Consider the following 27,917-nt stretch of genomic DNA (forward strand, 5'->3'; position numbering starts at 1 on the left):
TTTTTTTTTTTTTTTTTTTTTTTTTACCAGAAGAGAACATCAAGACAAAAACCCATCGAGGACGTCCACATATGTATATTGCTCTTTTAGCTGATGGGCGTCCACGGATAACAGGCCTGAAAGATTATGTAAGAAATATGAAATCAAAAGTCATGGCTTGTTGCATTCATGGAAATTGATGAAGATACCTACGTGAGAGGAGGTCTCATCTTTGCAGCCAAATGTGGAGAGAATTGTCTAACAGTTCTGGTTACTTTTTCACTAAATGTGCCTGCAAAACTGTGGTAAAAAAAAATTATGTTTGAAGAAAAATATGGCAGTCACAACGAACTTCACATGGAGTTAAAATAAAGAATCCATGCACGTCACAATATTATCTACATTTTGGCACACGACTCCTTGATCAACTGGTACAAAGAGTATCATAATACGTTGGCAAAAAAATTGTACGTATAAATCCTGATTCCCTGGATAACAAGTTTCGCAAAGAAAGGTATTTTGATGAAAACAACACCGAAGAATAAATATATGCAATCCCATGTGAGGAAACTTGAGGCGAAATAATAAACGACAGTCCCATCACAAGAAAGGCTAATGATATTAATTATCATCTGCAGTGTGTATATCAGGCCATCAGCTCACCTGTCATTCAGAAAAGCGATGCTGAGTGCTGTGAGAAAAGCAGCAACAATAGCAAGAGGCCTTCGTAGAAAACCCAGGGCTGTAATCAACAATCCACAGTTAAGGGAAAACTGTACATATTTTTAAACAATAAGAAGAAATGTATGCATATAATGCAGAAATATGACAGTTTACACACTCACCAAGAATGAAAACAATCATAATGAAGTAGTTTGTTCGGTAACTGCAAATGCAAGAAAATAAGATTCCAAATTAGTAGGGTGAACGAGGCACTGCATAGCAACAAAATGAAATAACATAATATAGGTTTCAGCATGTTTGTCTAACAAGTAAATTAAAACAGGCCATGATCGACTATTTTGGTCACGCATTACTCACGACACGATTTCCTAGGAAAACTGAAAGAAATAAAATGGGCAATGCAGATATAGATTTCGGCATGTTTGATTAACTAGCAAATTAACTAAATCAAGCAGCCGCGTAATCAAATTCCATTTCGCTTCCAAAGCGAATAGCTCCGTATGGACTCGATTCATGAAACCGAACTAAACCGATATGGAGGGCGCTACAATTAGAAGCACTACGCAATGTGTAAATCTTTCTCACTCAAACAATCATGACTCTCAGAAAAAAAAAATGTGGCTAAGAATAGAAAAAGATACAGTAACTCGAATAAATTGAAGGAAAGAGTAATCATACTAATAGAGATTGCATTTGAGGCGGCTGTTCCACTTGGCGGAAGATCGGGGGACCGTGAATCTAGAGAAGAACTCGGAGATAGGTCGAGGAGGCGATGACCAATCAACCTCTCGAAGCGCGTCGATCAGATCCTCTGCAGTAACGTTGCCCCAATCCATGGCTGACAATCTAAACTAATGGAATTGAGAAGACGATCTGGTTGTGAGTTGGAATTGAGCGCGTAAACCCTAAAAGGAAAGCAAGGGGTCGGAGGAGAAGAAAGGAAACGAAGGAAAGTTGTGGGCTCTGAAATGTCTCGAGCCTTGACTATATTGAGAAGGCGATTCTAATTTGGACTGTGATTAAAAGATCGGGAAGAAATCGCTTTGCATTTCGGTTTCCTCTTTCTTTCTTTTTTTTTTTTTTTTTTTTTTTTTTTTTTTAAGGAGAGCCGGTGAAACCCACCAGGCTAAGAAATTGTAAGCCACATAAACCAGGCGCGCCAAAAATAAAATACAAAAAAAATGTCTGAGCCCGGGTTCGAACCGGGGACCTCTAGTGTGTGAGACTAGCGTGATGACCAACTACACCACCCAGAAGATTTGTTTAATATGCTCTGGGCTAAAAATTACAAAAACCAAATAGATATTAAAAACGGCAAATCAATTGTGTCTGAGCCCGGGTTCGAACCGGGGACCTCTAGTGTGTGAGACTAGCGTGATAACCAACTACACCACCCAGACAATCTGCTTGAATTCTCTCAGGTATTAAAAATGCTTTTAAGGAAATACATATTAAAACAAAAATTTCAAAAGTCAATTGTGTCTGAGCCCAGGTTCGAACCGGGGACCTCTAGTGTGTGAGACTAGCGTGATAACCAACTACACCACCCAGACGGCTTGTTAAAATTCTCTGAGATACTAAATTAATTAATAGAAAATTAACGTGATGACCAACCACACCATCCAGACCATTTAAAACACTACCACCGTGTTACAATAACCCATAAAAACAAAAAATTTGCTTATTTCAATTTCATTTATGTAAAAAAATAAAATAATTTAAGTGTTTATACACACGTATGTTTTGAACCATTAAAAAATAAAAAGTATTTCACTCGAACAATTTTAATTTATATAGGGTTAGTATTTGATTGGTTACCTATTGTTGATGTATATATATATATATATATATATATATCATTTATCATTCAATATTAATATTTTAAATGGAAAAAATGCACCAAAGTAACAAGAAGATAATTTAAAAGTAGAGCGAAAGAAAAGATATTTGAGCTTACAGTAATTAAAAGTAGGCAAACACGATAAACGGTAGGATGCCATCCGATTCATGTATCAGTCCTCTATGCCGTTCGATTGATAGAGCATACCAGTTTTACAATGGAGCTGCTTGTAGGCTATAATTGGCGTGTTTATATATATAGGCTGCTCCAAACCTTGTCTTTTAGTTAAATGGAGAAATTAAGAAAGGCACCATCAAATCGAGGAACTCGCTGATATCAGTAATGATGAGCGATTAAAAAATTTCAAATCCCGCGTTAATTACAAAGCCAAGTTAATCGCGATTATCCGTTTGCTCATGCTTTAATCAAAGCCTGCATCAACCCCCCATATCTCTATCTTGCTCCAGCTCCACGTTTAATTTGAAACTGCGAATTTTGATTTGATTTGATCCACTTGGAAATAAATCCGTGTGCGGTTCTTCAAATTTCATCTTCAAGCTGCAACTTCGGTGGTTGGAGGGGTTTTGTTCCGGTCTCGAGTATTGCGATTTGAGTTTCCTAGGGCTTCGGTCGAATGGCTCATTCGACGGGGGGAACTCGGGTGGTGGCGGATTATCTGGTTGGTCGGCAAATTGGGTCCGGTTCATTCTCGGTGGTATGGCATGCGAGACATAGAGTTCATGGAACGGAGGTGGCCATCAAGGAAATTTCCATGAGCCGGCTCAGTAAGAAATTGCAGGATAGTCTTATGTCTGAGATCTTTATCTTGAAGAAGATTAATCATCCTAATATCATCCGATTGCACGATATCGTAGAGGTCAGTGTTTAGTTCTTGAAGTTATATGCGTCGATGCTTAGAGAATTTTAGATGGAGTAGAGAAGTTTATGTTGTATTGTGCAATTGTTCTCGATTTTTTGGTTTTTTTTTGTTGAGGTTAAAATCTTCTGAGCACATTGTCCTGAGAAAGGTTCGTCGCGTTTGGGGTTCAAATTTAAATTAACGGCTGAAATAGAAGGAATGGTTGATGAGAATTTTTGGAAGCTTCCGGCGTACACTATTAATCATAAACCCTTGGAAAGATCTTACATACTGTTTTCTTTTTTCAACTTTTTGAGCTTCCTCGCTTAATAGGTATTATACGAAACAATTTTTAGGTTGGGTGTATTTGGTGTAGGCAACAAGGTCTGAAGGGTCGAATGGGTGCACTCATTTATAGGAAGTTTATATTATTTTTCCGCTCCATGGGAATCCGTTGCACCAGACATGCAATCTTTTAGGTCGAACATTAGTTTTTTTCTTTTCTAATTTGTTATTCGGGGGAGGTGTTGTGAATGGAATTCATAGGAATTGGTGATTTTGTTAGCCTTCCAATATCTTCATTAGGTGAAGGACAGAGCTTGAGAGAAATATCTAGTTTCTTCCTGCTTTTGTTGAGACATTTACCTCCATCCAGGTTCCCGGGAAGATACATCTGGTACTGGAGTACTGCAGAGGTGGTGACCTTTCTTTTTACATTCAGCAGCGCCATGGAAGAATCCCGGAAGCAATTGCTAAGCGCTTCTTGCAGCAGCTTGGTATGCTTTAACCTTTTTTTGGGGGGTGAGGGGTCTTGGGATTTTTGCAATTTGGATATATTTTTCTTGAAGTATAGTAATTGATATTATTGTGAATGGCAGCGGCCGGCTTAAAAGTCCTTCGTGACAACAATCTTATTCACAGAGATCTTAAGCCACAGGTTTTGATTCATAGTCCAATCACTTGGTTATATCTCATTTTTCAAGTGCTGTTTAATAAACTCCATTTTTAAGTTCCATTGGGCAAACGTACATCAGCTAGCAAGATAACAACATCAAGCTAGCCATGTCGAATGTGCTTGATGGTTTTTCTATATTGAATAAGAGGACGAATGATGTTTGTTATGGCCAAATGTCCAACATTGTATGTCAAAGTTTTGTTTCTTAATAAATATTCATCGCGCTTTTAGATTTCTGATGGGCTGATTATGCTTTTTAATTATTCCATTTTTCTCGTGGCTTGTTTTTCTTTTGGGTAGAATCTCCTGCTTTCTACAAGTGGCGACAATTCAGTTTTGAAGATTGCTGATTTTGGATTTGCAAGGTAGAATGGATTCTCCCCGCATTTACCCTTTACAGATATATTGAATCTTTATTTTCATATCGTGAAATGGAATGATGTCATGTCCTTGTACTGTTCATATTTACATTCAGAAGAGCAACAGAAAGATAGTTGTGATATCTGTTATCGGTCTCACCAGAGAAGTACTTCACTAGGCATCAAGATAAAGATTCTAGCTTAAACTAATGTTGGTGCTTAAGTTTGTGATTGGTAATGAAAGTTTTCCCCCATTGGAACTTATTATCGCCATGTCAAATGATTCTCCTATAATCCCTTCATTCAAGCTTTATATTCTCCAATTTGTTTTGCTAGATCTCTGCAACCTAGAGGTCTTGCAGAAACCTTGTGCGGCTCACCACTTTACATGGCTCCAGAGATCATGCAACTCCAGAAGTATGATGCCAAGGTAATGTCTGTATGCTTGCATACTTTTTGGAATTGTAATATGAAATCAAACTTCATTATATTAACCTTGAACTGAATACGCAGGCAGATCTCTGGAGTGTTGGTGCTATATTATTTCAGTTTGTAACAGGAAGAACTCCATTCACAGGAAACAACCAAATACAGGTACAGTTAGTTTTATATTTTCTTTGTTTCATGCCTAGAGTGCTTTTGTAATATTCGAACACCATCACCTAACCTACTATATTTTTATTATGAATTTGACAGTTGCTCCAGAACATTGTCAAATCAACAAAATTACATTTCCCTTCAGATATTAATGACTTGAGTTTTGAATGCAAGGATTTGTGCAGGAAATTACTACGTCGAAATCCAGGTAGAGAACGTGCTTGGAAGCTTAATTCTTGAAATTTTTTTTTTGCATGCATTGTCACATCTTGAGGTTTTCCATTTGAAGAATGAATGAGTGCTTTAGTACGATGAACTAACTGTACCTTGATATCAGATGCCTCTATTTCTACTTTAGCAACTTCTGACCTTCTGGTTCGCTATAAGTAGTATGTAAGAGGTGGAATTTAATTCAGCTTGATTGTATCTTAATTGGCAGTTAAAAATGGCTTCAGGTAAAGCTATTTGACAATAAGAAATATCTATCTTTCCGTACAAATGAAATAGATTATGATGTGAATGCTACTCTTATGTGCTCAAGTTGCTGGCCTGAATTCTCACTCTTCTATTGGCTGCAATACCTTCCAATGACCAGCTTTTTGGTATCCTAGTAGACATTTCTTGATTTATGTTATATGGCAAGGGAATGTGCGATCTTCTTGAAACACCAGTTGCACGGGTGTTACTTTTATTTGTTTGTTCATTGACCTGATGAAATTACATTCTTACATGTTGTATTACTTGCCAATGTTTATGCTAAGCTCCTATTAACTTCGCAGGATTTCTTCTCATTTTCATTCTTTTCTGTTCATTGTCATTTTATATGCAGTGGAGCGATTGACATTTGAAGAATTTTTTAATCACCCCTTTCTGTGTGCTAATCAACCAGATGAATTGTTGGGGTAAATAAGCAGCGATTTCAGTTTTTGTCAATCAATGTTTATGCTATCAAAATAATAGAATTTCAACCCATATGCATACAGAAGTAAGAGGTCATCAAGATTAGTGGATGGATTTCCATTTTCAGAATCTGATCATGCTGGTAGCATGGAGGAAAATTCACAAGATGATTATCTACCTTTCTCTCTAGACGATGATTCCAGTGGTCCTGAGGGAAGTCCGTCCTTTGTAAGGAGGAGGTCTTCAATGAAGTCTACTTATGGATTTTCCCCTGATAAAAAGGTTGATAGAGGGACCAGAGATAGTACTTCCAGATACAGTAGCCTTCCAGATAAAAGGGAGATTACTAATCCCCTATTGGATACTCGTGTTCAGGGAAGAAATATACTCTCTGATAGAAGTCTGAATGCCGGTTTAAGGTCTGCAAACCCACAATCAGTTAATACTCGGCCTAGAGGTATGAAGTATATTGTTTTCCATCTGCCTTTGGGATTTTGCTGTCTAGAACCAGAATGTCTTACTATTGTATTTTTCCCCTTAAATTTTATTTCCGGAATCATAGTTGCGGATTCACTGGAGTTGATTGATCAAGATTATGTTCTTGTATCTGGACCCTCTATGGATGATTATGCCTCATCTTCCTTAGCAAGTGCTTCCAAGCCAATCCTTTCATCTTGCAAATCACAGAGTCCTACTCAACCATCCGTAAGTTTAGGTGCTGCATTGACTGCACCAATGCCTATCATTCGTAAAGCTGCCAGTAGCAGCTCTCGTATGGGAAGCTTGGGAAGTCAAAGCTCTGCTCCGGGGTCATTGGATATGGAAGATACTTTGGAACAGCCATCTGCAAACTGCACGGCAAGAATCAAGTCATTGCAGCAGTCTGCATCTACTATTACAGAATTAGTAAAAGAGAAGGTAAGTCGATTTTCTGCTGGTAAAAGCTAAATGCTTTCTTTTACCATCCAGTAATAAAATCTGTGGGCTGTTCTCTTTTCTGTTTGGAGGGTGTGGGGAGAGAAATAAGATTTCTGAGTATCTGAGATATATTATTTTCGAGGCTCACAACTTTTTTGTTCGATACTTGAGATTCTATTAACATGACTAAGTTAAGATAAGCACATGACTCTGATACCGCTAATAGGAACAACGGACCTCCACGTTGGTATGATATTGTCCACTTTGAGCATAAGCTCTTATGACTTTACTTTTGGTTTTCCTAAAAGGCCTCATGCTAATAGAGATAGTGACTTTACTTCGGTACCTAGGATCTTCCCTTTAATTAACCAACCGAAGTGGGACTCCAATACAAAATTGTGAGAAGTACAACATATCATGATTCTCCCAGGTCTAGGTGTCTAACAAAAATTTCCATGTATAGTTTCTTACGTCAAGTGCCTCTGTTTCATTCTTATAATTCCATGCATGTTAGGTTTCGATGGTTAAAAGAATAGAAAGATATTATTCTGTTCCTTATTTATGATATGAGCAAAGTACTTTTATCCTTGCACTATTGTTGGATTAGTATTCAAATGCTTTTTTTTTTTTTTGGTCTTTGTTGGATGTCCCTATATGTGCAGTTACCTTGTATTTTGTAATACTAAAATCTAATTAAAAGGACTACATATGGCATAAGAAACTTACAGTGTCATATTTATTTTAAAAGATCACTGCAGGTAGACAGCTTGAAGCATTCTCAATTCAGCTTGTTATTCTTGCAATCTGGAAAAAAGCTCTGGACATATGCCACACACAGGCTGCTTCAGCTTTAGAGGGAAGTCCAGGCCAAGGCTCTGCAGAAAGTAGGAGAAGCCTCCGCAAGAAACAAGGAAGTTCTCTTGGGAAGGGATCTCCGCTTATGGTTGACTCACTTCAGCCAGTGGATATTTCCACTCAAGTTGAGAGGGAATTTCTTCGGGAAGTTGAATATGCTGAAGAACTTGCCAAGGTTGTTGAGCCCGGTAAGTTTTTGATTGTGAAATTTTCCAACTTATACCGAAAGAGTCGTGTAGGATTATAATTCATTTTCCGCCCTTTTAGTTTGCTGATCCGAAATTTGGACATGAAAATACCATACCAAGCTAGAGAACACCCAAATTCAACTATAAAAGTGTGCTGCAAAAGGCCCCATTCCTGAAATTGAAATGCCAACCCCAAAACCTAAAATAACCACATAACCATAAAAGTCAGTCTTAAAAAAACAGAATACATATTGCCAAGCCGAGGATAGGTTACTGGCATAAAGCATGTGCCGTCAACCAAGAGGTTAGTCATTCAAATCTCTCACACTCACTTGTTGAACTAAAACGAAAAGCTTACATATCAGCGGCAGCCTTCCAGTGTGGAGATGCCAAGAGCAATGTGTGCCTTTTAGTACTAGTTGGAATATAATGGCATAGATCCGAGTCATGTTTGTGCAACAGTCTTGTCCCCGCATACTCGATTTGTCACCAATCTGTTACATTTTTTTTCTTTTTATTGATCTTAATATTGCAAGCATATACAATAGTTAGATCGGGAGAGACAAGTTCTCCATTTGCTGATGCACGCATGGTTGCAGGTAATACCGAAATGCCAGATGCAATAGAGACAGTGTTTCAATCCGCTCTAGCTTTTGGAAGGCATGGAGGCGTGAGTACTTATATTATTAGTTTCCTAATTTGCCTGAATTTGGTATCATCTGTATAGAACATCAAAAAGCATTTCTACCCTGATATCATCATCATGTTCCATGGGATATTGATTGACTGATTTCTGGATGTAATATGACGACTGGCACAGGTTGAGGAGCTCATGGGTGAAATGGAAAGTGCAGCTGGCTTGTATTCAAAAGCTGCACAATTACTGGTTTTCCTTCTCGTGGAAGCACCATCCCTCATTCTAAACCCGCCATTTTCTCTAACAAATTCTGACCGATACCGGTTGCGAAGCTACGTCGATATTCTTAGTAACAGGCAAGGCTACTTGAGATCTCAACGGTTGGCTCTTTTGAAGTGCGAGAATCAACAAAGTCCTCCCTGAACTAAGAGGCCAATTTTTTTGTTTTTGTATTCTGTTCAGAAATGAGCAGTATATAAAATCATTTCTTTGTACAGTTTAACTATTCTTTGAGTAATAGAGGGGAAGGCGTAAGTGGCTGTGTACCTTGGGGTGATTGCATCTCTGCAGGACTGTAACGCAACGCTCTTTACTCTCTTGTATTAGCGCCATAAAGCATGGAGTTCGCATTCATTTCATCTCTCGCTCAAGTTGAACCAACTTTCAGTCCTCAGGTACATAACAATTTCAACCATTTTTATATATAATTTCGAGGGACTAACTGTTGCATCATTTAATTTTTTTAAAAAAAATTTGTATGCTACCGTTCAAATATCTACCCTTAATGGTCAACCTAGCAATTTTAAAACGTTTTTGTTAGAGAGAAATTTCTACACTTGTAAAGGAATGCTTCGTTCTCTCCGATATGGGATCTCACATGTATATATATATCATATATGATATTCGTATTAAAATGTTATTAATAAATTTTCTCAAGAATACAATTCACGGTCGTTTTACTAATATATTTAAAAATGAAAAGTATAAAGTCGAAAATTGTATCTCTTTCAATGAGAATTTCAATTCCAACTGGGATGATTTGAATATTAATTCCAATCAATTCCTATTTCATATTAAATGAACATTCTAATTTTATTTATCATCTATTCATTATTCATTATTGACTTCAACTTTATGAATTATAATTTCTTTTGCATCCCTTTCAAATGAAAATTTGACTATTTTTTAATATGAATCTCATTTAAAGGCATTATCGATACTTAGTATTAGCATAAATATAACTCAGTTAATTAATATATTATTCGAATTAAAAAGGGAAATGCCATGAAATGTTCAAAGTCAAGAACCCTAATATTTAATGATGAAGCTCCAGTGAAGATCCTTCCAAATGTGACATTTTTGGAAAAGGCAGCCATTTTTTACCATTCATCGCCTAAGCTCTTGCCGTTTCCTTCCAGTTATTGACCCACAAAAATTAAATTAAATTCTCAATTCTTATAAATTCCATTCCAAAACTTAGCTTACTGTAAACTGCTCAAGATGTTGATTCCTCTACTTCTTGCTTTCTTCTCTGTTTGGCCTCCTCCGCCGGTAATGGCGTTGCAGAGGCTGACTTCCGGCGACTACATGGCGGTGGAGAACGCCAACCACTTCCTAATTTCCCCAAATGGAACCTTTTCTTCTGGGTTTTATCGCGTTGGCAACAACTCCTATTGCTACTCAATATGGTTCACTAATAGCTTCAATAAAACACTTGTATGGATGGCTAACAGAGACAAACCGGTGAACGGAGAGCAATCTCGATTAACCCTCAACGCCGATTCCAATTTGGTTTTGACCGACGCCGACGGCACTGTCGTTTGGTCCACCGACACAGTCTCCGACGGCGAAATCGAACTCCGACTACTCGAAACAGGAAACCTCGTACTGATGAACCAATCACAACATTTCATTTGGCAAAGCTTTGATTTCCCTACTGATACTCTGCTTCCAGGGCAACGATTTCTCAAGTCATCAACTTTGATATCAATGAGAACTCAACGAACATATCTATCGGGCTTTTATTACTTCAAATTCAACGACGATAACGTGCTGAATCTCATTTATAATGGCCCTTCCCTCTCTAGTGTCTATTGGCCTTACACAATGGTGCTTGTCTTCGAAAATGGCCGAACTCCTTACAATAGCTCAAGAATTGCAATTCTAGACGAAATGGGTGGGTTTCAATCGAGTGATAGATTCAAATTTAACGCTACGGATTATGGGTTTGGTCCAAAAAGGAGATTAACGATGGATTATGATGGGATTTTGAGATTGTATAGCCTGGATGAAGCCACTGGAGCTTGGAAGATCACCTGGGTTCCTGATGGGCGTGTTGATGCTTGTATGGTTCATGGGTTGTGTGGAGATTATGGCATTTGTGAATACAACCCATTTCCATCATGTTCTTGTCCCCCTGGTTTTAACAGAGCCGATTCATCAGATTGGACTAAAGGGTGTAAGCCATTAATGAATTTGACGTGTGAGTCAATGTCCAAGGAAGTGGATTTCATTCAATTGCCTAACACGGATTACTTCGGCTATGATTGGAGTTACGCGCAGCACGTTTCCATTGAAGTGTGTAGGAATATTTGCCTTAGTAGCTGCGAGTGCTCTGGATTTGGCTATGCACTTGATGGCTCGGGGCAGTGTTATCCCAAAAGTGCTCTTCGAAATGGGTATCGAAAGCCGGATCTTGCGGTGAAGATGTTCTTGAAGGTGCCGAAGGCTATGGTGAAATCTACAATGGACACATATTCTAATGAATTGAATTGCTCAATGGAAACAGAGCTTGTTATGAACACTCACATGGAAGGGGGGAAAGGTAGTAAATTTGAATACATGGGGCTATTGATTGGTGTGGTGGTGGCTATTGGGGTGAGTGAGGTTGTGTTTGTTGGGTTTGGTTGGTGGTTCATTTTCCGTAAGAGGGTTCGTGAAGAATTGGTTAATATGGGTTATGTCGTCTTAGCTATGGGGTTTAAAAGATTTTCATACGATGAATTGAAGAGAGCTACCAAAAATTTCAAGCAAGAGATAGGCAAAGGTGGGTTTGGGACTGTTTACAAGGGCGAATTGGACGATGGAAGGATCGTGGGGGTGAAGAGATTAGAAGGTGTTTTACAAGGAGATGCAGAGTTCTGGGCAGAGGTGAGCATAATCGGGAAGATCAATCACAAAAACTTAGTGAAATTATGGGGTTTTTGCGCCGAAAAACACCACAAGATGTTAGTTTATGAGTATGTAAGAAATGGGTCATTGGACAAACATTTATTCTCATCTTGTTCCTTAAATTTGGATCAAAGATACGAAATCGCCGTCGGAACAGCAAAGGGTTTATCGTATTTACACGAAGAATGTCTTGAATGGATTCTTCATTGTGATATCAAGCCACAGAATATACTTCTTGACGAGGGCTTGGAGGCGAAGGTTGCGGATTTTGGGATGTCGAAGCTTTTTCGAGAGATTAATGAAAGTGGGTTCTCGAAGGTGCGTGGGACGCGAGGCTATTTGGCTCCCGAATGGATGATGAACCTTAAGATTGATGCAAAGGCCGATGTTTATAGCTATGGAGTTGTTCTTTTAGAGCTTGTTACTGGGAAGAATGCTTCTAGTTTTCGATCGTCCACCACGGGCGACGACGGGGGATGCGTGGATTTAGTGAAGTGGATAATGAAGAACGTTGAGGATGGTGAGGTTGGTAAGGTGGTGGATCAGAGATTGAATGTGGAGGAGGATCAAATGAAGAAGATGAAGGTGTTGCTGAAAGTGGGTCTTCAATGTGTACGTGAAGATCGGAACTTGAGGCCTGTGATGAGTACAATTGTTGAGCTTCTTGCATGCTGCGAAGAACCAGAAGAACCAGACGTTCATGGAGATGTTTATGATTAAGAAATTTGTATAGTTTGTATTTCTTTCTAATTAAGAGGATTTGAATCTTAATTTCGAATTAATTTTAATTATTTATCTTTTGATTACATGAGTACATCAATGAATGGAGATGACCGAGATCAAGTTTGAACTATCTTAAGAATATATGACTAAGAAAGGTTTCGTTACCTATATCAATAATGTGCATGTCTATGTCTATTGGATATTATTCTATTGGCCTATGTGAGATCTAATGTCGTGGTAAATGTGAGATTGCACAATCCCGCATTGATTGGGGAGGAGAACGAAATGTGGAAACTTTTCCTTAGTATACGCGTAATGGGGAAGCCCAAAACTTTAAGGGAAAGCCCATGGAGGATAGTATTCGGACGAGTGCCGGTTTTGCTATATAACTCTAAAAGATGCGTTTTAAGCCCATCGGGTAAGCCCGAAGATGGACTTTCCCTCATAGAGGACAATATCTGCTACGGGTGAACTTGGGCCCTTATAGGAAAGGAGATGCGTTTTAAGCCCATCGGGCAAGCCTAAAGATGAGCTTTCCTTTAAAAATGACAATATCTGCTACTGGTTGACTTGGGCCCTTACAGGAAAGGAGATGCGTTTTAAGCCCATCAGGCAAACTTAAAGATGGGCTTTCCCTCAAAGAGAACAATATTTGCTACCGGTAGACTTGGACCCTTACAAGAAAGGAGATGCGTTTTAAGCCCATTGGACAAGCCTAAAGATGGGTTGATAGGCTTTCCCTTGAAGATTGACAATATCAGCCACCGGTAGATTTGGGCGCAGCAGAAGTGCAAGTGTTAAAGCGGAGATAACTTGCTATCTACTCCACCAATGAAGTCTAATATTGCTTCTTCCCATCGGCCATTGACCCAAAAAGGAAGACTAAGTTGTTACATGAATACATTCCAAAACTTCTAAATTGGTACCAAACTCTCTTACAAAGGCCACCATTTCTGCAAGTTTTTGTGTTCAAAATTCTCCAACCTCATAATGTTCGTCTCCGCCCTTCTATTTTACCTTCTTCTTTCACCGTTCTCGGCTCCGGCTGAACCAACTCCACCACAACTCCAGAGGCTAACTCAGGGAGGATCCATAGCCGTCGAAGACCAGACTCAATTCCTAACTTCCCCAGATGGAACCTTTTCATCTGGGTTTTACAAGGTCGGCAACAATTCCTTCTGCTATTCAATTTGGTTCGCAAAAAGCGCCGACAAAACTGTCGTTTGGATGGCAAACAGAGACAACCCAGTCAACGGACACCAATCCAAATTGATCCTCAAAGCCAACGGAAATCTGATACTCACCGATGCAGATGGCTCCCTCACATGGTCTTCAAACACAATCACTACAGAACAAGTTGAGCTTCGGCTTCTTGAGAATGGAAATCTTGTGCTGATGAACCAAAACGAAGGGTTTATTTGGCAGAGCTTCGATTCCCCAACAGATACTCTGCTTCCACAGCAACAATTTCTCAAGAATTCCACTCTGGTTTCAATGAGAAATCCAGGTACTTACCTATCTGGGTTCTATTTCTTGAAATTCAACGACGACAATGTTCTAAATCTCATTTATAATAGCCCTTCGCTCTCGAGTATCTACTGGCCTGATCCTGGTAGGAGTGTGTTTGAAAATGGTCGAACTCGGTATAACAGCTCCAGAGTAGCAATTTTAAATGACATGGGAAGGTTTGAATCCACTGACAACTTGAATTTCAATGCTACGGATTATGGGTTCGGTCCGAAAAGGAGATTAACAATGGATTACGACGGAGTTTTGAGATTGTATAGCCTTGTTGAATCAACTGGCACTTGGAACATATCATGGCTTCCAATGGGTCAACTAGATGCTTGTTTGGTTCATGGGTTATGTGGAGAATTTGGAATTTGTTCATACAATCCATTACCCACTTGCACATGTCCTCCTGGTTTCACTAGAAACGATGCTTCAGATTGGAGTAAAGGCTGCAAACCTTCTTTCAATCTGAGCTGTGATTCCCAGAATTTGGATTTCATGCATCTTCCTCGTACGGATTATTATGGCTATGACTTGGTGGGTTACACCAGAGGTGTCTCTGTTGAGACATGTAGGAATTCATGTCTCAAGAACTGTCAATGTTTGGGATTTGGATACTCAATGGAAGGATTTGGACAATGCTTTCCTAAAGGAGCTCTTCGTAATGGGAATTTAAAACCTGATAGCATTATTCTAATGCATATCAAGATTCCAAAAGAAAACAGAGTAGCAGAGATGAAAGGAGGAGATTTGAAATGCTCTGTTTCAGAACTCGTTCCAACCACACAAGTATATGCAGAAAACAAAGCTAAGTTTCGATACATGGGATTAATGATTGGATTTGTAGGTGTTGTTGGGTTCATTGAGTTCATTTTTATAGGATTTGGGTGGTGGAATGTGTTCCAGAAGCGAGTTAATGAAGAGTTGGTTAACATGGGTTACATTGTTTTAGCCGTGGGATTCAAACGATTCACATACGCAGAAATGAATCGGGCGACGAGAAACTTCGAGCAAGTGATCGGAAAAGGAGGGTTTGGAACCGTTTACAAAGGAGAATTGGACGATGGAAGGGCCGTGGCAGTGAAGAGACTGGAAGGCGTTTTACAAGGAGAAGCAGAGTTCTGGGCAGAGGTGAGCATCATCGGAAAGATAAACCACAAGAACTTAGTGAAATTGTGGGGTTTTTGCGCTGAGAAACACCACAAGATGTTAGTTTATGAGTTCGTGAAAAATGGGTCACTGGACAAATTGCTATTCTCGGATTCATCAGAAACATTAGGATTGGAGCAGAGGTACGACATTGCTGTCGGGACAGCAAAGGGGTTATCCTATTTGCATGAAGAATGTCTGGAATGGGTTCTTCACTGCGACGTGAAGCCTCAAAACATACTCCTCGACGAGGGTTTGGAGGCGAGAGTGGCTGATTTTGGAATGTCGAAGCTTTTTGGAGAAATTAAGGAAAGTGGCTTCTCGAGGGTGAGAGGAACGAGAGGGTACTTAGCGCCAGAATGGATGATGGACCAGAAAATAGATGCGAAGGCTGATGTTTACAGCTTTGGCATCGTCTTGCTGGAGCTTGTGAGCGGCAAATGTGCATCAAAATTCCATCTGGTGAGGTGGATGATGGAGAGCATAGAACAAGGGAAGATTGAAGATGTGATCGATCCAAGGCTTGCGGAGAGGCAGGATAGGCTGAAGATTGAGACGTTGGTACGAGTTGGTTTACTATGTGTTAAAGAAGATCGAAATTTGAGGCCTGCGATGAGTAAAGTTGTAGAACACAACTTCTTAGCTCTGGACTGTAAAATCTCACATTGGTTAGAACCATGCGTGACAGCGAGGACCTTGGCCCCGTGTCGTCCATTATTGGTGTGAGCTGCGAGGTGCAACTCCCAACACAAACGCGAACATCCCTATCTGAGACATCTGAGGCCACCAATCAAAGCGTCCAAAGCTTTGAAATAATGTTTAGATTAGACACAAAAAGTAAGTGTTTATGAGAAGATATTTTAGTGTGACAACTGTATTGATTTAACTCCTGCTAATGCAAACAAAGTGTAAAAGAACAGAGAGCAAGCAGGGAAATATCATGATTTGGGGCTTAAAGCACAGCCATGGGATTAAACCCAAGTATCAAATGATACCATTCACTTCATTTCTCTGACATTGGGCTATAAATTCGCAGTGGTTCATGGTAGCAGGCTTTTGCAGCAGGCTGGTTGGTATTGAAGATGTTAGAGGGCAAAGCTGTGGTCCGCGAAACAGACATGGCAGAGGTGATCCAGGGCCATGGCCTTGCCTTGGCTTATAAAGCACTCGATCAACACGAAGTTTCCGACTCTCAATCCATTGCACGTTTCATCAAACAGGTTCATATAGTGCTTTAAATTTCACCACTCAACTCCTTGTGTGTGGATGATGTTAATGACTTCGAGGTTTTGCTAATTAGAGGTTGGACGAAGCGTTTGGAGGCTGCATTACCCATGTATGTGGTACCTTCATCTCCTTCCATGTGGATACCATGGAGTTCCTCATCTTTAAAGACGCAACAGACTGCTTCAAAACCGATCAACACACCCTTGGAGGGCTTCCCCACAAAGCTTAAATCTTTACACAAACACATTTCTGCTACCACTTCTGTATAACTTTACCTATAACAACAGTTGAATAAAAAAATCATCTCCATCTCTTCATACAACCACTAAAAACCAGAACCAAAACAGCATACGCACCTTGCAGGGGAGCTCATAATCTGATTGTCAAATCCAACATTGCCCACAAGGAAGAGGTAATCTGCAACCCGAGGGCTAGACAAGAACAATATCTAAACCTCAGGATGCAGATTACCCTATCCTTGCCCAATAAATTCCAAGACCAAAACAAGGGGCAGAGAGTGGGGGAAGAAGGAGATGATGTTCATATGCTAAATTCATGGGTATTTATAGCCTTGAATATATATATATATATATATATATATATATATATATGTATATATATATACATATATATTCCAAAGCATATAAAAATTAAAATGGAAATTAATATGTTTTAGAAAAAGCGTGCATAAAGGAGAAACACATGATAAGGTGCTGTAACACAATTATGAGTTTGTTCTGTTCTTCCCTTGCCAATTGCAAGATGGAACAAGCTTTCCTTCCCTTTTTTTTGGGACACAGATTGTTCTTTCTTTGACCACTTTTTTTCCCTCACATTTTACCTTATTCATGAAAAAAAACAAATTATTCCACTTGGCTTTCAAGCCATTACAGCGGCCCACAACACATTGTGTGATGTCCCACATTGGTTGGGGAGGAGAACAAACCACCATTTATAAGGATGGGAAACCTTCTCCTAACTTTTAAAACTTTGAGGGGAAGCCCGAAAGGAAAAGCCCAAAGAGGCCAGTAAGGACGCTGGGCCCCGAAGGGGGTGGATTGTGACCTCCCACAATATCTGCTAGCAGTGGATATGGGCCGTTACACATTGGTTGCCACGGTCGGGCCGTTACACATGGGTTCCCACAGTCTTGTTTAAAGAGACCAAAATAAAGGCCCAATACTACATGTGGGCCCGCTCATTCCACTCTGTTTCTGTCAGGAAAACAGGGTCAGATCTTAATTCCATTCAGCTCAAGCTCCGAGAAGGAAGCTAATTAGAGGAAACCCATTTACAAACACAATGAATTTCAGCCTACAAAGTCATGTAACAGCTGAGTTCCGACAACATCTCTACCAAAATGTCCACCCATTACGTACCCAACAGGGAAGCCGCCAATGCCATTGTTCTGGTGAAGGCCAAGAGTTAAGGAAACTCCGCCGTTGTGGTTGTTGCTCGCCATATGGGGATGGCTTGACAAGTTGTAACATATGTTAAAGGGCTCATCTTGAATCCCCATTGGTACGTCATGAGGTTCGTTTCGCGATGGAGGATGCTCGTTTCGATCTTCTTCTCTATGGCAATTCTTCTGTGTTTGCTTTGTTTCAAGATTGTATATTTCTTCAACCAATGGCTTCCAAAGCCTCACTCTTGCATTAATGAACCAGTTAGAGACCTGTGTCAAAGAGTACAATGATTATTATTATTTAGAGCAAAAGATTAATATTTAGAAATGACAAAGTAATGCGGACCTGACTACGAGACAGACCAGTCTGTTTAGCCAACATAAGCTTGTCGGTATCAGAAGGATAACTGTCCCAAACAGACAACAATACCAAACAAAATCCTCAATAACCAAAACATTTAACCCATTACTCTTATGCTTGGATCAAAATACTATGGTTATATGGTTAAGGGGGGGTCTTACGGATGCAAAAAATGATCGAACAACCAACCACGAAGAACCGTCACTGCTTGTTCGGGTAGTCCTCGTTGCGGCCGCCAAACAGGCTGATGGTCGAGAAATCCCGGGTTTCGAACCGATCTTTGACTGTAGTCACCACCATGAATCCTTTTATTGAATTTAAGTTGGTCAAGAATTACATTTTTCAAGCTTTGGAAATGCTTGTACATGGCTTTTATAGCTTGGTTGGCATAGGGCGCTGCATTCCCGAGCCCGGAGATGTACTCGAACGATGTCATCACTTCCTCGATTTGTAGATAGTATTGCTTATACTTTCGGTAAACCTAGATCATGACCACGAACAAAACAGAAGTCACTCCATGAAAATAACGACCATAATAAGGGTGTGGAAACCTCTCTAGATGCATTGTAACAATCCAAGGTTTTTCCTTTCGGGCTTCCAGACGCGTCTCTTAGGGAAAGATTTCCACACCCTTGTAAAGAATGCTCCGTTCTCTCCTCCCAACATATGTGTGGGATCTCACACGCTCATAAACAGAAAATACACAATGAATTACCCCACAAAAAAACCCAATAATAATAGACTCCAAACATTATGAATCATAGTATTTAAAAAACAAAAGGAATATATTTATGTTCATAACACCTTTATGGAAGAAAAGTAAAAATGTTTAGAGAAAATGGATTCCTTCAATCACTTTGATTAAGCACATTATGCCCAGACATGGTGAAAAAAAAAAGATATCCATAAGAGAAGAACTTCATGCAATGGGTACTAACTAAGTCAGACACACTTTAGAAGGCCAATACTCATTTATGCATATATTCCCTGTAATCACCTTTTCAAAAAGAGAAGAATTCATGTGAGATGAAGCTGCTACATCAATCCTTTAAGAACAGACACGAATCTAATGCATATTTCACTAAAGCAGAGGATAGATTAGATTAGATATAACATTATTAGGAATAACTCATCCCCTAATCAAAGGATTCATTTTAATTTCCCCTAATTTCTTATTCCCAAGAACATGCAAAGAGTGCTAATTGGGGTCCATGATTGATTATAATGATACTAAATGCCATCATTTCAACGTAAAATCTGACTAGAAAATTACCCATAAACAGGAAGTAATTAAAAATTAAATCAAAACCCAAAACCCAATGTAAGTTGGGATCCAATTTTCACAAACTTCAAGTCAATATGGTTAAGAAAAATGTTGAATGGTACCTCGTCGAGCATGGAAACAAGGGTAGATTTGTTAGAAGCAAGGGAATGATGAACAACTCCACAGTCACTCAAACTGCCGGAAGTGGCCGAAGAGGATTGAGTCCGTTGAAGGCCAACAACATCACAGAGCTCCTCCAACAACTGCTGAGCAGGCTTCAAAAACCTCGACCCTTTTAAAATGGAAGCGTACCCAGTGAAAGGTCCAAGAGGAACATTAACAGTACTCAGATAGGGGTGAGAGGAGAGAGATAAAGAGAGGGGTTCGGGCTTGAAGGCGGCGTAGCAATGGTTTAAGAGAACAGAGTTGTTGGAATCGGGTAAGAGGGAAGAGGGAATTTGTGTGTCGAAGAAGGGGTGGTGGAATTGGAAAAGAGGATTGTTGGCGGCGGCGGCGGCGGAGAGGATGTCGGAGGAGGAAATTAATGAGGGGTCGTAAAAAGGGAGGAAAGAGGAGCGGTCGGGTTGTTCTCGGAGCTTATCACGGCGGCTCTGTTGAGGGACATGGTCGAAGGATTCAATGCCGTCAGCCATGAAAAGAGAAGACAACAAATTATTCGTTGGGTTTGAATTGCATTTCTGGGTTGTGTTGGGTTAAGGAGATAGGGTTTGGGAAACCACCGGAGGGAAACCGGGTAAAGCCGGTAATGAATGAACCAAGCTGCGTGGCAGATGTTTCTGACATGGGTTTAATGTTTTCTTTTTCATAATTATAAATTAATTAATTTAAAGTTTCCTACTTGGTACTTCATAGACTCCAATACATATTCGTGGGCACACACGGTTCACATATGTGCATATAGACCTATCAGATGGACTCGTATACATACCCTTTAACCTGGCCTTTCTATAAAAGGCATTGGACCAATAAGAAATGTTTTTTTTGTTTCTTTTAGACATGGTATCAGAGTCATGCCATAAACTTAACCATATTAATAGAATCCTCAAATATCGAACAAAGAATTGTGAGTTTCGAAGGTGTAGTCAAAAGTGACTAAAGTGTCGAACAAGGTGTACTTTGTTCGAGGGCTCCAGAGAAAGGAGTTGAGCCTCGATAAAGGGGAGGCTATTCGAGAGCTCCATACACCTCAGGGGGAGGCTTATAGTGTACTTTGTTCGAAGGGAGGATTGTCGAGGATTATTGGGAGAGACTCAAGTTGGTTAATTTAGAGAATGATCATAAGTTTATAAATGGAGAATACTATTTCTATTGGTACGAGCCTATTGGGGAAACTCAAAGCAAAGCCATGGGAGGTTATGCTCAAAGTGGACAATATCATTGGATCGGGGAGATCTATGACTTTTAATGTATTATTTTTTTTAATTATTATTATTATTTTGAATTAATAAATATTAGGGTTTTGCAAATAGATACTTATGATTGTGAATCTGAATCTGAGTCAGATTTTTGTTTTTTAGTAATTAATGAGAGAGAAATATGAAAATCTTTTGCTTGTGGGGGACGGAACGGAACGGAACGGTGTTACAGTTTAAACTTCACTTACCATCCAACTGACGTAAGCACCCACTTTTATATCATCAATTTTCCATTTAATTAAATAATGGAAATTATATAATATATATTATATAAAGTGAAATTACATGCATGTCCATTAATTTACAAATACACAAATATTAAAAAAAAAAAGAAAAGAAACTATAAAAGCTGCTAATAATTTTTCAAACCGCTGAAGTTACGCCTCCGGCTTTGCCGTCGCCGTCGAAGCAATCAGCCACCGTCGTCCTCTGCACGGATTTATAGGCATACTGGCGAGCAAACAACACAAAAAAACACAGATTAACGGCCACAATTCCTGCAATTAGCCAATAGAAATGATCCAAACGGCTGGTGTTCAAATTGTCCCCAAACCAACTCTTCCCGCCGCTGCTCTTACCGGTGATCCGATCCACCGCCGTGATCAACAAGCTGCTGACGAAATTAGCAGCCCCATTAACACTCAAATAAAATGCTATCCCAAGGCTCCTCATGGAATCAGGAACTTGATCGTAAAAGTACTCTTGCAGCCCCACCAATGCAAACCCATCTGCAATTCCAATGATTAAAAACTGCGGACCCAGCCAGAACACGCTCATCGCCCCCGACCCTTTTGTTGGGCTGCCTTTTACTACGCCGAGTCGTTTTCGCTCGACGAGGCCGGCCACCGACATTGCCATGAACGAGAAGATCATTCCGATTCCGATCCTTTGGAGAATGGTTATGCCTCGCTCGTTGCCTGTTGTTTTGCGGAGGATCGGGACGAGTAGCCTGTCGTAGATGGCGACGGAGATGATCATGCCGACGGCAGCCAGACAGAACATGGAGGATGCCGGGATGATAAATGTCTTGCCGATTTTTCTGTCGAGTGTTGCGCATTGTTTAATGAAGAATGTGTAAGTTTGCGCCACGCAGATTCCAAAGGGTATGGAAGCTATCCAAATTGGGATCATGTTTAGAACAAGCTTCAATTCCTCAACTCTTGTGACTGTTGCAAGCCTCCATGGACTCTGTTTTCCAGCTGAATTGCTTGTCTCCCCCACGATCGCAGCTTTGTCCAAAAATCTGTACATTTTCAACTACTTCATTAGAACTTCCTCAAAATTAGGAATTTCCGGAGTTGGACGATTACAAATCAACACTCATATTGTCCACTTTTAAGCATAAGCTCTCGTGGGTTTGCTTTGGATTTCCCAAAAGACCTCGTATTAATGGAGATGTATTGTTTACTTGTAAATCTATGATCGTTTCCTTAATTTAATCATGTTAATAGAATCTTCAAATGTCGAACAAATAAGTTATGAGGCTCTAGTCAAAAGTGACTCAAGTGTCGAACAAAGGGTGTACTTTGTTCGATGACTCAAGAGAAAGAGTCGAGCTTCGATTAAAAGGAGGTTGTTTGAGGGCTCCATAGGCCCCGGTGGGATAGTTGGAAAGCTCAAAAAAACAAAGTCATTCGAGCTTATACTCAAAATGGACAATATCGAGAAGTGATTAGTAGTTACTAACAGAGATATAGTCTTACTTGAGTCTGTTTGTGTGAGTCAAGAGCCTCCCATGAACCTTGTCTGTAGCTTGAACTTCATAGAGATGAGCAGAATTAGAGGGATAAGGCAAGTTTCTCCTTGTAAAAGCAGCCACTAAAACCTGCAACAGAGGAGTTAAAGGGCTTCCTAATGGCGCCCTGTACCGATAAACCGGCCTTCCAACAAGGAAGATAGCAAGCGAAGTTGCCATAACCGACGTGAGAATCACACCAGCCATGCCCCAGCCGACATGTTCTTGAACATACACAATTAACGTCACTCCAAATATGACACCAGCACAGAGCCCAGAGTTCCACCAATTGAAAAACGACATCTTTTGCTTTCTTTCCTCTGCATGATCGTCATCGAACTGGTCCGCGCCAAAGCTCTCAAGAGATGGTTTGTGCCCACCAGTTCCAACGGAGATTAAGTAAATCGCCGTGAAGAACAAGACTTCATGGAGCTTCCTTGGCTCATCGCAGGGCTCACTACCGCAAGCCTTCAAGCTTGGTACAAGAGTGGACAATGTCAGCAGAGACAGCCCCTGCATTTTACCCACATGATAAAAAATCTTAACCAAAATGATAAATTGAATGAAACCCAGAAGTGAAAAAGGATTATTACGAAGAGGTAGACGATGGTTGAAACGAGAACAGTGGAGAAACGACCCAAATAAGCATCGGCCAAGAAGCCGCCAAACAGAGGCATCAAAGTGGTGACGCCAGTCCAATAATTAACATTCCTAGCCGCTGTTTTGAGGTCTTGTCGGATGACCCTGGTGAGATATATAACCAAACTCGTAGCTATTCCAAAGTAACTCAGCCTCTCACTGAACTCAATGGCTGCAACCAAAAAGACGAAGAATAATGGAACATTATTCATAAAGTTAAGAACAAGAGGCATAGTAGCTTTAGCTTATACTTTTCATGTGATTGAACTCGTGTGGTCGGGACTTTATGTGATGACAGCCACATTAAAGAAAAGAAACATGATTCTCCTCTCTCTCTGTCTCTCTGTCTCTCTCTCTCTCTCTCTCTCTGTCTCTTCGTCTCAAGAGAAGCAAAAAGATAATGAATGAAAAGGCAAAGCTTTGAAGTAAAAACAATGGAGATTATAAATTGGGTACCGATGATGAAGAGGGAAGCTTTCCAGACGCCGGTGGAAGCTCTGAGCGGAAGCCGTCGTTTATGATCAACAGAAGAATCATGAACCAAAATTTGATCGTCTCCTCTGTTTTCCGCCTCTGTTTTCATGTTCTTGAGACAGGGGAATATAATAAAGGGGATTGTTTGAATGTTGTGTACAAAGGATTGGGTTTGGAGTCCCTTAAATAGCCTCTCTCAAATTTTTACTCTCATAGAAAAGGGAATATTGTTCATTTTTTTGTCATTACTAGGGGACCATGCCCTACACCAAACGTACCCGGCTCTCGTATTCCTTATAAGAGTGTGAAAGAGTCTAAAAACTTCTCCTTTAACATATGGCAATACGTAACATTAGGAGGTGTGTCAACAAAGACTCGAGAATGTAACAAGTGTAAAAATCTCTCTCTAGCAAGCACGTTTTAGAATCGTGAGGCTGACGGCTATACATACTAGGCTAAAACGAACAATATCTCTAGTATTTCAGCCTATAAACATATTAAAATTATGCAAGATTATCCCGATGTATTTTTTTTCTTATAAAAAGTTATAGATTTTTCAAAAGTAAATAAAAAAAAAATTGGGACCAAAACAAAAATGGGAATTCTAAAAGTTATTCTTTTTAAAAATGCGACCACCAAAAAACATTATTTTTTTAGTTTGTAGGTAAATATAATTAGAAAAATGAGTTTTAATGGATTAAAAAAATAAAAATTATATTCCATAAAAGAATCACATCACCCTTTTCCTAATAATATTCTTCTCTATAATATTTTATAAATATATATATATATATTGTTTTGTAATTCAATTATTAATTAATGAAATAATAAATAATCAACGGTTAGGATTTAAGAAAAGTATTAAGATTTGAAGTTTAATGAATAATAATTAAGATTATTCTTAATCACTCAATTAGCTTACTAAATTCAGGATCATTCACTTTGCAACTGAATTTAAATGATTAAAAATGTTTCTTTTTTTCTTAAAGAATCTAAAATGTTTTGGGAAAAAAACCCGTTCGTGTATAATCATTTTCTTTTCTTTTAGATTATATTTAAAAAAAGATATATATTAGAATGTGATTTGATTTATTTACTTTATAAAAATCTAAAAAAAGATTTAAATTACCAAATTACCCTCAACTTAAAGCGATAATATTACAGCGCTGTGAATCGTGAGTGATTCGTAACACTAATAATGTGGGGGTGAGGCAGCCACTTCCCGAATGTTTCGTTCATATAGCTGTAAATATTGGATCTAAATTTAATTCTATTTAATATTTAATTTTGTAGATTTTCTAATATTTTATCAAACTCGGGTTTAATTATGGTTTAAATTGAAATTTAATTTTAAGATAAGTTATGAAATACATTTATTGATTTATTTTGAACAAAATTACAATTTATTCATGGCGGCTAATGATGATTGTGAAGACAGTAAAAATCTCAAGGCTTTCATTCTTTGAAAATAAGCCATAGAAATAATAGCTTTTAATAACAAATTTAAAATAAAAAAAATGTGATCTAATAAACTCAATAATTATAAGTTTGAATTAAGTTAAATCCATATAATTCAATTATAATTACTTGAAGGAACGAAACTTGTGACCTAAAATCCTTTGAATTTGGGTCAAAATGCTCTTAATTTCAACTATTTTTTTAACCCAAATAAAATTAACCACATAAGAATCATTAAGTAGGTTTAATTAGTTTATAATTATTTAAGCGGATTTTTTCAATTTTGTATCTAATTATAAAACTCGATCTCTACCATTTTAACAGAATTCTGATTCTGGCATTCTCTTGCATCACTGCTATATGACCACTTTAGCTACGAGTAAGTCCTCATTTGTATGTTTTTTCGGAAAATTCTTAGAAAGTTATCCAATATATGGTTTACCTAAGATAAGTGTGTTGAATTTAAGAATTTTTATAAAACTGGTAAAAAGTCCACCGCTAGCAAATATTGTCCGCTTTTGCATGTTAGGGTGAAGTTTCTACACTAGTTCCCTTCTCCAACCGATGTGGGATTTCACAATCCACCTCGTTAGAGGCCTCACACAACTCAAACCCACTACTAGCAAATATGGTTCACTTTAGCTCATTGCGTATCATAATCAGTTTTATGATTCTAGAACGCATCAAATAGAGAAACCACTCCCATAGTGGCCTAACATCCTCGGTGACACACAACTCAAACTCACTACTAGTAAATATTGTTCACTTTAACCCATTACGAATCATAATCAACTTCACAATTCTAGAATGCATCAAATAGAGAGAGGTTTCCACGTAAATGTTTCGTTCCTCTCTCCAACCAATGTGGGATCTCACACGACTTTATAAATTTAGCATCAGATGGCCTAAATATATTCTCTTGCATCATCTGCTGCAACATGACTATGCTAAATTAAATGACACAAAGCAAGTAAACACTCAACTAAATTTTGATGATTAAGGTGAAAATGCAAGTTGGCATATGGTCCATATAAACTAATGCATTTTGAGTGGAAAATAAAGGTTATTTAATGCTTAAATCCGGATCAAACCATCTACTTTACAAACATAATGGATTTGGTACCATTTTGTTTTCAAAAGCTTGGTTGCACTTTGGTGATACCCATCCATCCATGAGTTTGATACCACACACAACAACGTCGGCATCCCAACATGGAATGCATCCAATAACAAAAGAAGAAAAAAAAAAAAAAAGGGTTACATAGTTGTTGAGTGTTGCAATAGAACACAGCATGAATCAAATTAAGGCATGTGAATTTAACGTCTCAATTTCCATCTTTATATTATATTAAAAGAAGAGAAAAGTAAACCCATTTTCCGAAACTCAGTGGGAGCTCCATAATATCTATTATTATTATTTTCGATCAATTAGAACCTATGCGACCAAATCAAGTCTGGTCTTTTAGCCTTTGCATGTTCTTGTCTCACCTTTTGCTTTACAGTACACTCTGATAATGAAACAACCATTTTCAAACCCTCGAATTGATTCTATATTTTAACAAGTCGTAATCGTAGTAAAATTAATCGTCAAATTTGAAAAGCTGTCGCACATTAAAAAAAATAGAGAATATTGAATTTTTTTACTCGAGAATTAATCGACGTCTATCAGAGTTGGAATGGCGTAATACTTACCCTAATATCTCACAAATGATAATAAACAGAGTGAAAAAAATAGCATTTTGAATTGGGTTGCTTTTGAATAATTGTGTAAAAGGCAGACAAATAAATTGTATGGAAAATTTAAAAGTGACTTTTATTTATTTATTGTTATTTGACATTGGGTGGTGAAAATGATATTTTGGGGCCACCATGCTACCCTCTAAATAAAATTTTAAAAAAGAAAATCATCAACCAAATCTTATGTAATGGACAAATTTTCTTCGTGCAAAAAGGAGGGAATCATTCTCGTGTTAATGGCTATTACACTCTTGATGAAAAAAATATGATATATGGCACCTCTTCCCGAGAGAGACGACGCGTTTGCAGCCATGAAAATTGATCATTGCAGTTGAAAGGAATGGAACTCTCAGCGACTCGTTTGCAGCCATGAAAATTGATCATTGCAGTTGAAAGGAATGGAACTCAGGGCTCTCATGTGAGAGGTAAGAATAATCACCACTGTACTGCAACAACATTTTAATAAAATAATGTCCTTTTTTGAAAAAAAAAATGCCAGGGATTGAACACGGGTCTCTCAATAGGTGAGGATATTCACCATTATAATAATACAACGACCTTATAATAATCTAAGTATAAAATGCTTTATAGAGGAAAATATTAAAAGGAAGGTAAGAAGATGGTTGCTTTTTAGAGCCAAGTTGAAAAAGAAAAAGAAAAAAAAAAATCTCATTGTCTTATATTAAACCCATGTCATTGGCATGTCAAACGAGGGCACTTACCACTATAATACAACGACTTTATGATAAACGTTTTCATAATTATAAAATGCTTTTTAGAGGAAAATATTAAAAAGAAAGAAAGAAGATGGTTGCTTTTTAGAGTAAAATTAAACAAAAAAAAAAAAAAAAAAAA

The 27,917-nt window shown here is 38.6% G+C and overlaps 6 protein-coding genes and 3 non-coding genes across 12 annotated transcripts in view; 3 read left to right on the forward strand and 6 right to left on the reverse strand.

Moving 5' to 3' along the window:
• LOC111441962 (PRA1 family protein A1-like) overlaps positions 1-1,710 on the reverse strand; it is a 4,876-nt gene extending 3,166 nt beyond the window's left edge. The window contains exons 1-5 of the mRNA XM_023079183.1: positions 1,342-1,710; positions 825-865; positions 643-721; positions 193-279; positions 28-116 (exon numbers count right to left, since the gene is read on the reverse strand). Of these exons, the coding sequence (XP_022934951.1) occupies positions 28-116; positions 193-279; positions 643-721; positions 825-865; positions 1,342-1,499 (454 nt within the window). The 5' untranslated portion in view covers positions 1,500-1,710. The remainder of the gene's footprint in view (positions 1-27; positions 117-192; positions 280-642; positions 722-824; positions 866-1,341) is intronic.
• A 135-nt stretch (positions 1,711-1,845) lies between these two features.
• Positions 1,846-1,919, reverse strand: TRNAV-CAC. Its single transcript has one exon. It is a non-coding gene; the product is annotated as a tRNA-Val (tRNA).
• Positions 1,920-1,989: 70 nt separating this feature from the next.
• On the reverse strand, positions 1,990-2,063 carry TRNAV-CAC. The gene has a single exon. It is a non-coding gene; the product is annotated as a tRNA-Val (tRNA).
• Positions 2,064-2,142: 79 nt separating this feature from the next.
• Positions 2,143-2,216, reverse strand: TRNAV-CAC. The gene has a single exon. It is a non-coding gene; the product is annotated as a tRNA-Val (tRNA).
• A 601-nt stretch (positions 2,217-2,817) lies between these two features.
• Positions 2,818-9,492, forward strand: LOC111441938 (serine/threonine-protein kinase ATG1c-like). 3 transcript variants are annotated; one of them, XM_023079133.1, is made up of 13 exons: positions 2,818-3,380; positions 4,018-4,138; positions 4,241-4,299; positions 4,618-4,682; positions 5,013-5,106; positions 5,190-5,270; positions 5,373-5,481; positions 6,103-6,175; positions 6,257-6,630; positions 6,736-7,091; positions 7,840-8,134; positions 8,734-8,804; positions 8,955-9,492. In XM_023079133.1, exons 1-13 carry the CDS (start codon positions 3,138-3,140, stop codon positions 9,192-9,194), a joined length of 2,181 nt encoding a protein of 726 aa, XP_022934901.1. In that variant the 5' UTR covers positions 2,818-3,137; the 3' UTR covers positions 9,195-9,492. The 3 variants fall into 3 exon arrangements, with proteins under 3 accessions (XP_022934901.1, XP_022934910.1, XP_022934918.1); XM_023079142.1 differs by lacking the exons at positions 2,818-3,380; positions 4,018-4,138; positions 4,241-4,299 and adding an exon at positions 4,309-4,502; XM_023079150.1 differs by lacking the exons at positions 2,818-3,380; positions 4,018-4,138; positions 4,241-4,299 and adding an exon at positions 4,793-4,910.
• A 608-nt stretch (positions 9,493-10,100) lies between these two features.
• On the forward strand, positions 10,101-12,662 carry LOC111461663 (putative receptor protein kinase ZmPK1). The gene has a single exon (XM_023105304.1). The coding sequence runs from the start codon at positions 10,272-10,274 to the stop codon at positions 12,660-12,662; it is 2,391 nt and encodes a 796-aa protein (XP_022961072.1). The 5' UTR covers positions 10,101-10,271.
• Positions 12,663-13,456: 794 nt separating this feature from the next.
• LOC111441928 (putative receptor protein kinase ZmPK1) lies at positions 13,457-16,163 on the forward strand. Its single transcript, XM_023079122.1, has one exon. It carries the CDS (start codon positions 13,656-13,658, stop codon positions 16,050-16,052), a length of 2,397 nt encoding a protein of 798 aa, XP_022934890.1. The 5' UTR covers positions 13,457-13,655; the 3' UTR covers positions 16,053-16,163.
• Positions 16,164-17,768: 1,605 nt separating this feature from the next.
• On the reverse strand, positions 17,769-20,374 carry LOC111441953 (BEL1-like homeodomain protein 9). Of its 2 annotated transcripts, XM_023079169.1 has the most exons (5): positions 19,706-20,374; positions 18,685-18,800; positions 18,481-18,603; positions 18,305-18,365; positions 17,769-18,228 (listed from the first exon to the last, which is right to left on the reverse strand). In XM_023079169.1, the coding sequence occupies exons 1-5, from the start codon at positions 20,234-20,236 to the stop codon at positions 17,863-17,865; spliced, it is 1,197 nt and encodes a 398-aa protein (XP_022934937.1). In that variant the 5' UTR covers positions 20,237-20,374; the 3' UTR covers positions 17,769-17,862. The 2 variants fall into 2 exon arrangements, with proteins under 2 accessions (XP_022934937.1, XP_022934929.1); XM_023079161.1 differs by having other exon boundaries at positions 18,481-18,800.
• Positions 20,375-21,284: 910 nt separating this feature from the next.
• Positions 21,285-24,019, reverse strand: LOC111447038 (protein NRT1/ PTR FAMILY 5.6-like). Its single transcript, XM_023086005.1, has 4 exons — positions 23,850-24,019; positions 23,348-23,565; positions 22,723-23,267; positions 21,285-22,262 (listed from the first exon to the last, which is right to left on the reverse strand). Exons 1-4 carry the CDS (start codon positions 23,974-23,976, stop codon positions 21,383-21,385), a joined length of 1,770 nt encoding a protein of 589 aa, XP_022941773.1. The 5' UTR covers positions 23,977-24,019; the 3' UTR covers positions 21,285-21,382.
• Positions 24,020-27,917: the final 3,898 nt, after the last annotated feature.

The sequence above is a fragment of the Cucurbita moschata genome, unplaced genomic scaffold, assembly GCF_002738365.1.
Source record: "Cucurbita moschata cultivar Rifu unplaced genomic scaffold, Cmos_1.0 Cmo_Scf00001, whole genome shotgun sequence".
Lineage (NCBI taxonomy): Eukaryota > Viridiplantae > Streptophyta > Magnoliopsida > Cucurbitales > Cucurbitaceae > Cucurbita > Cucurbita moschata.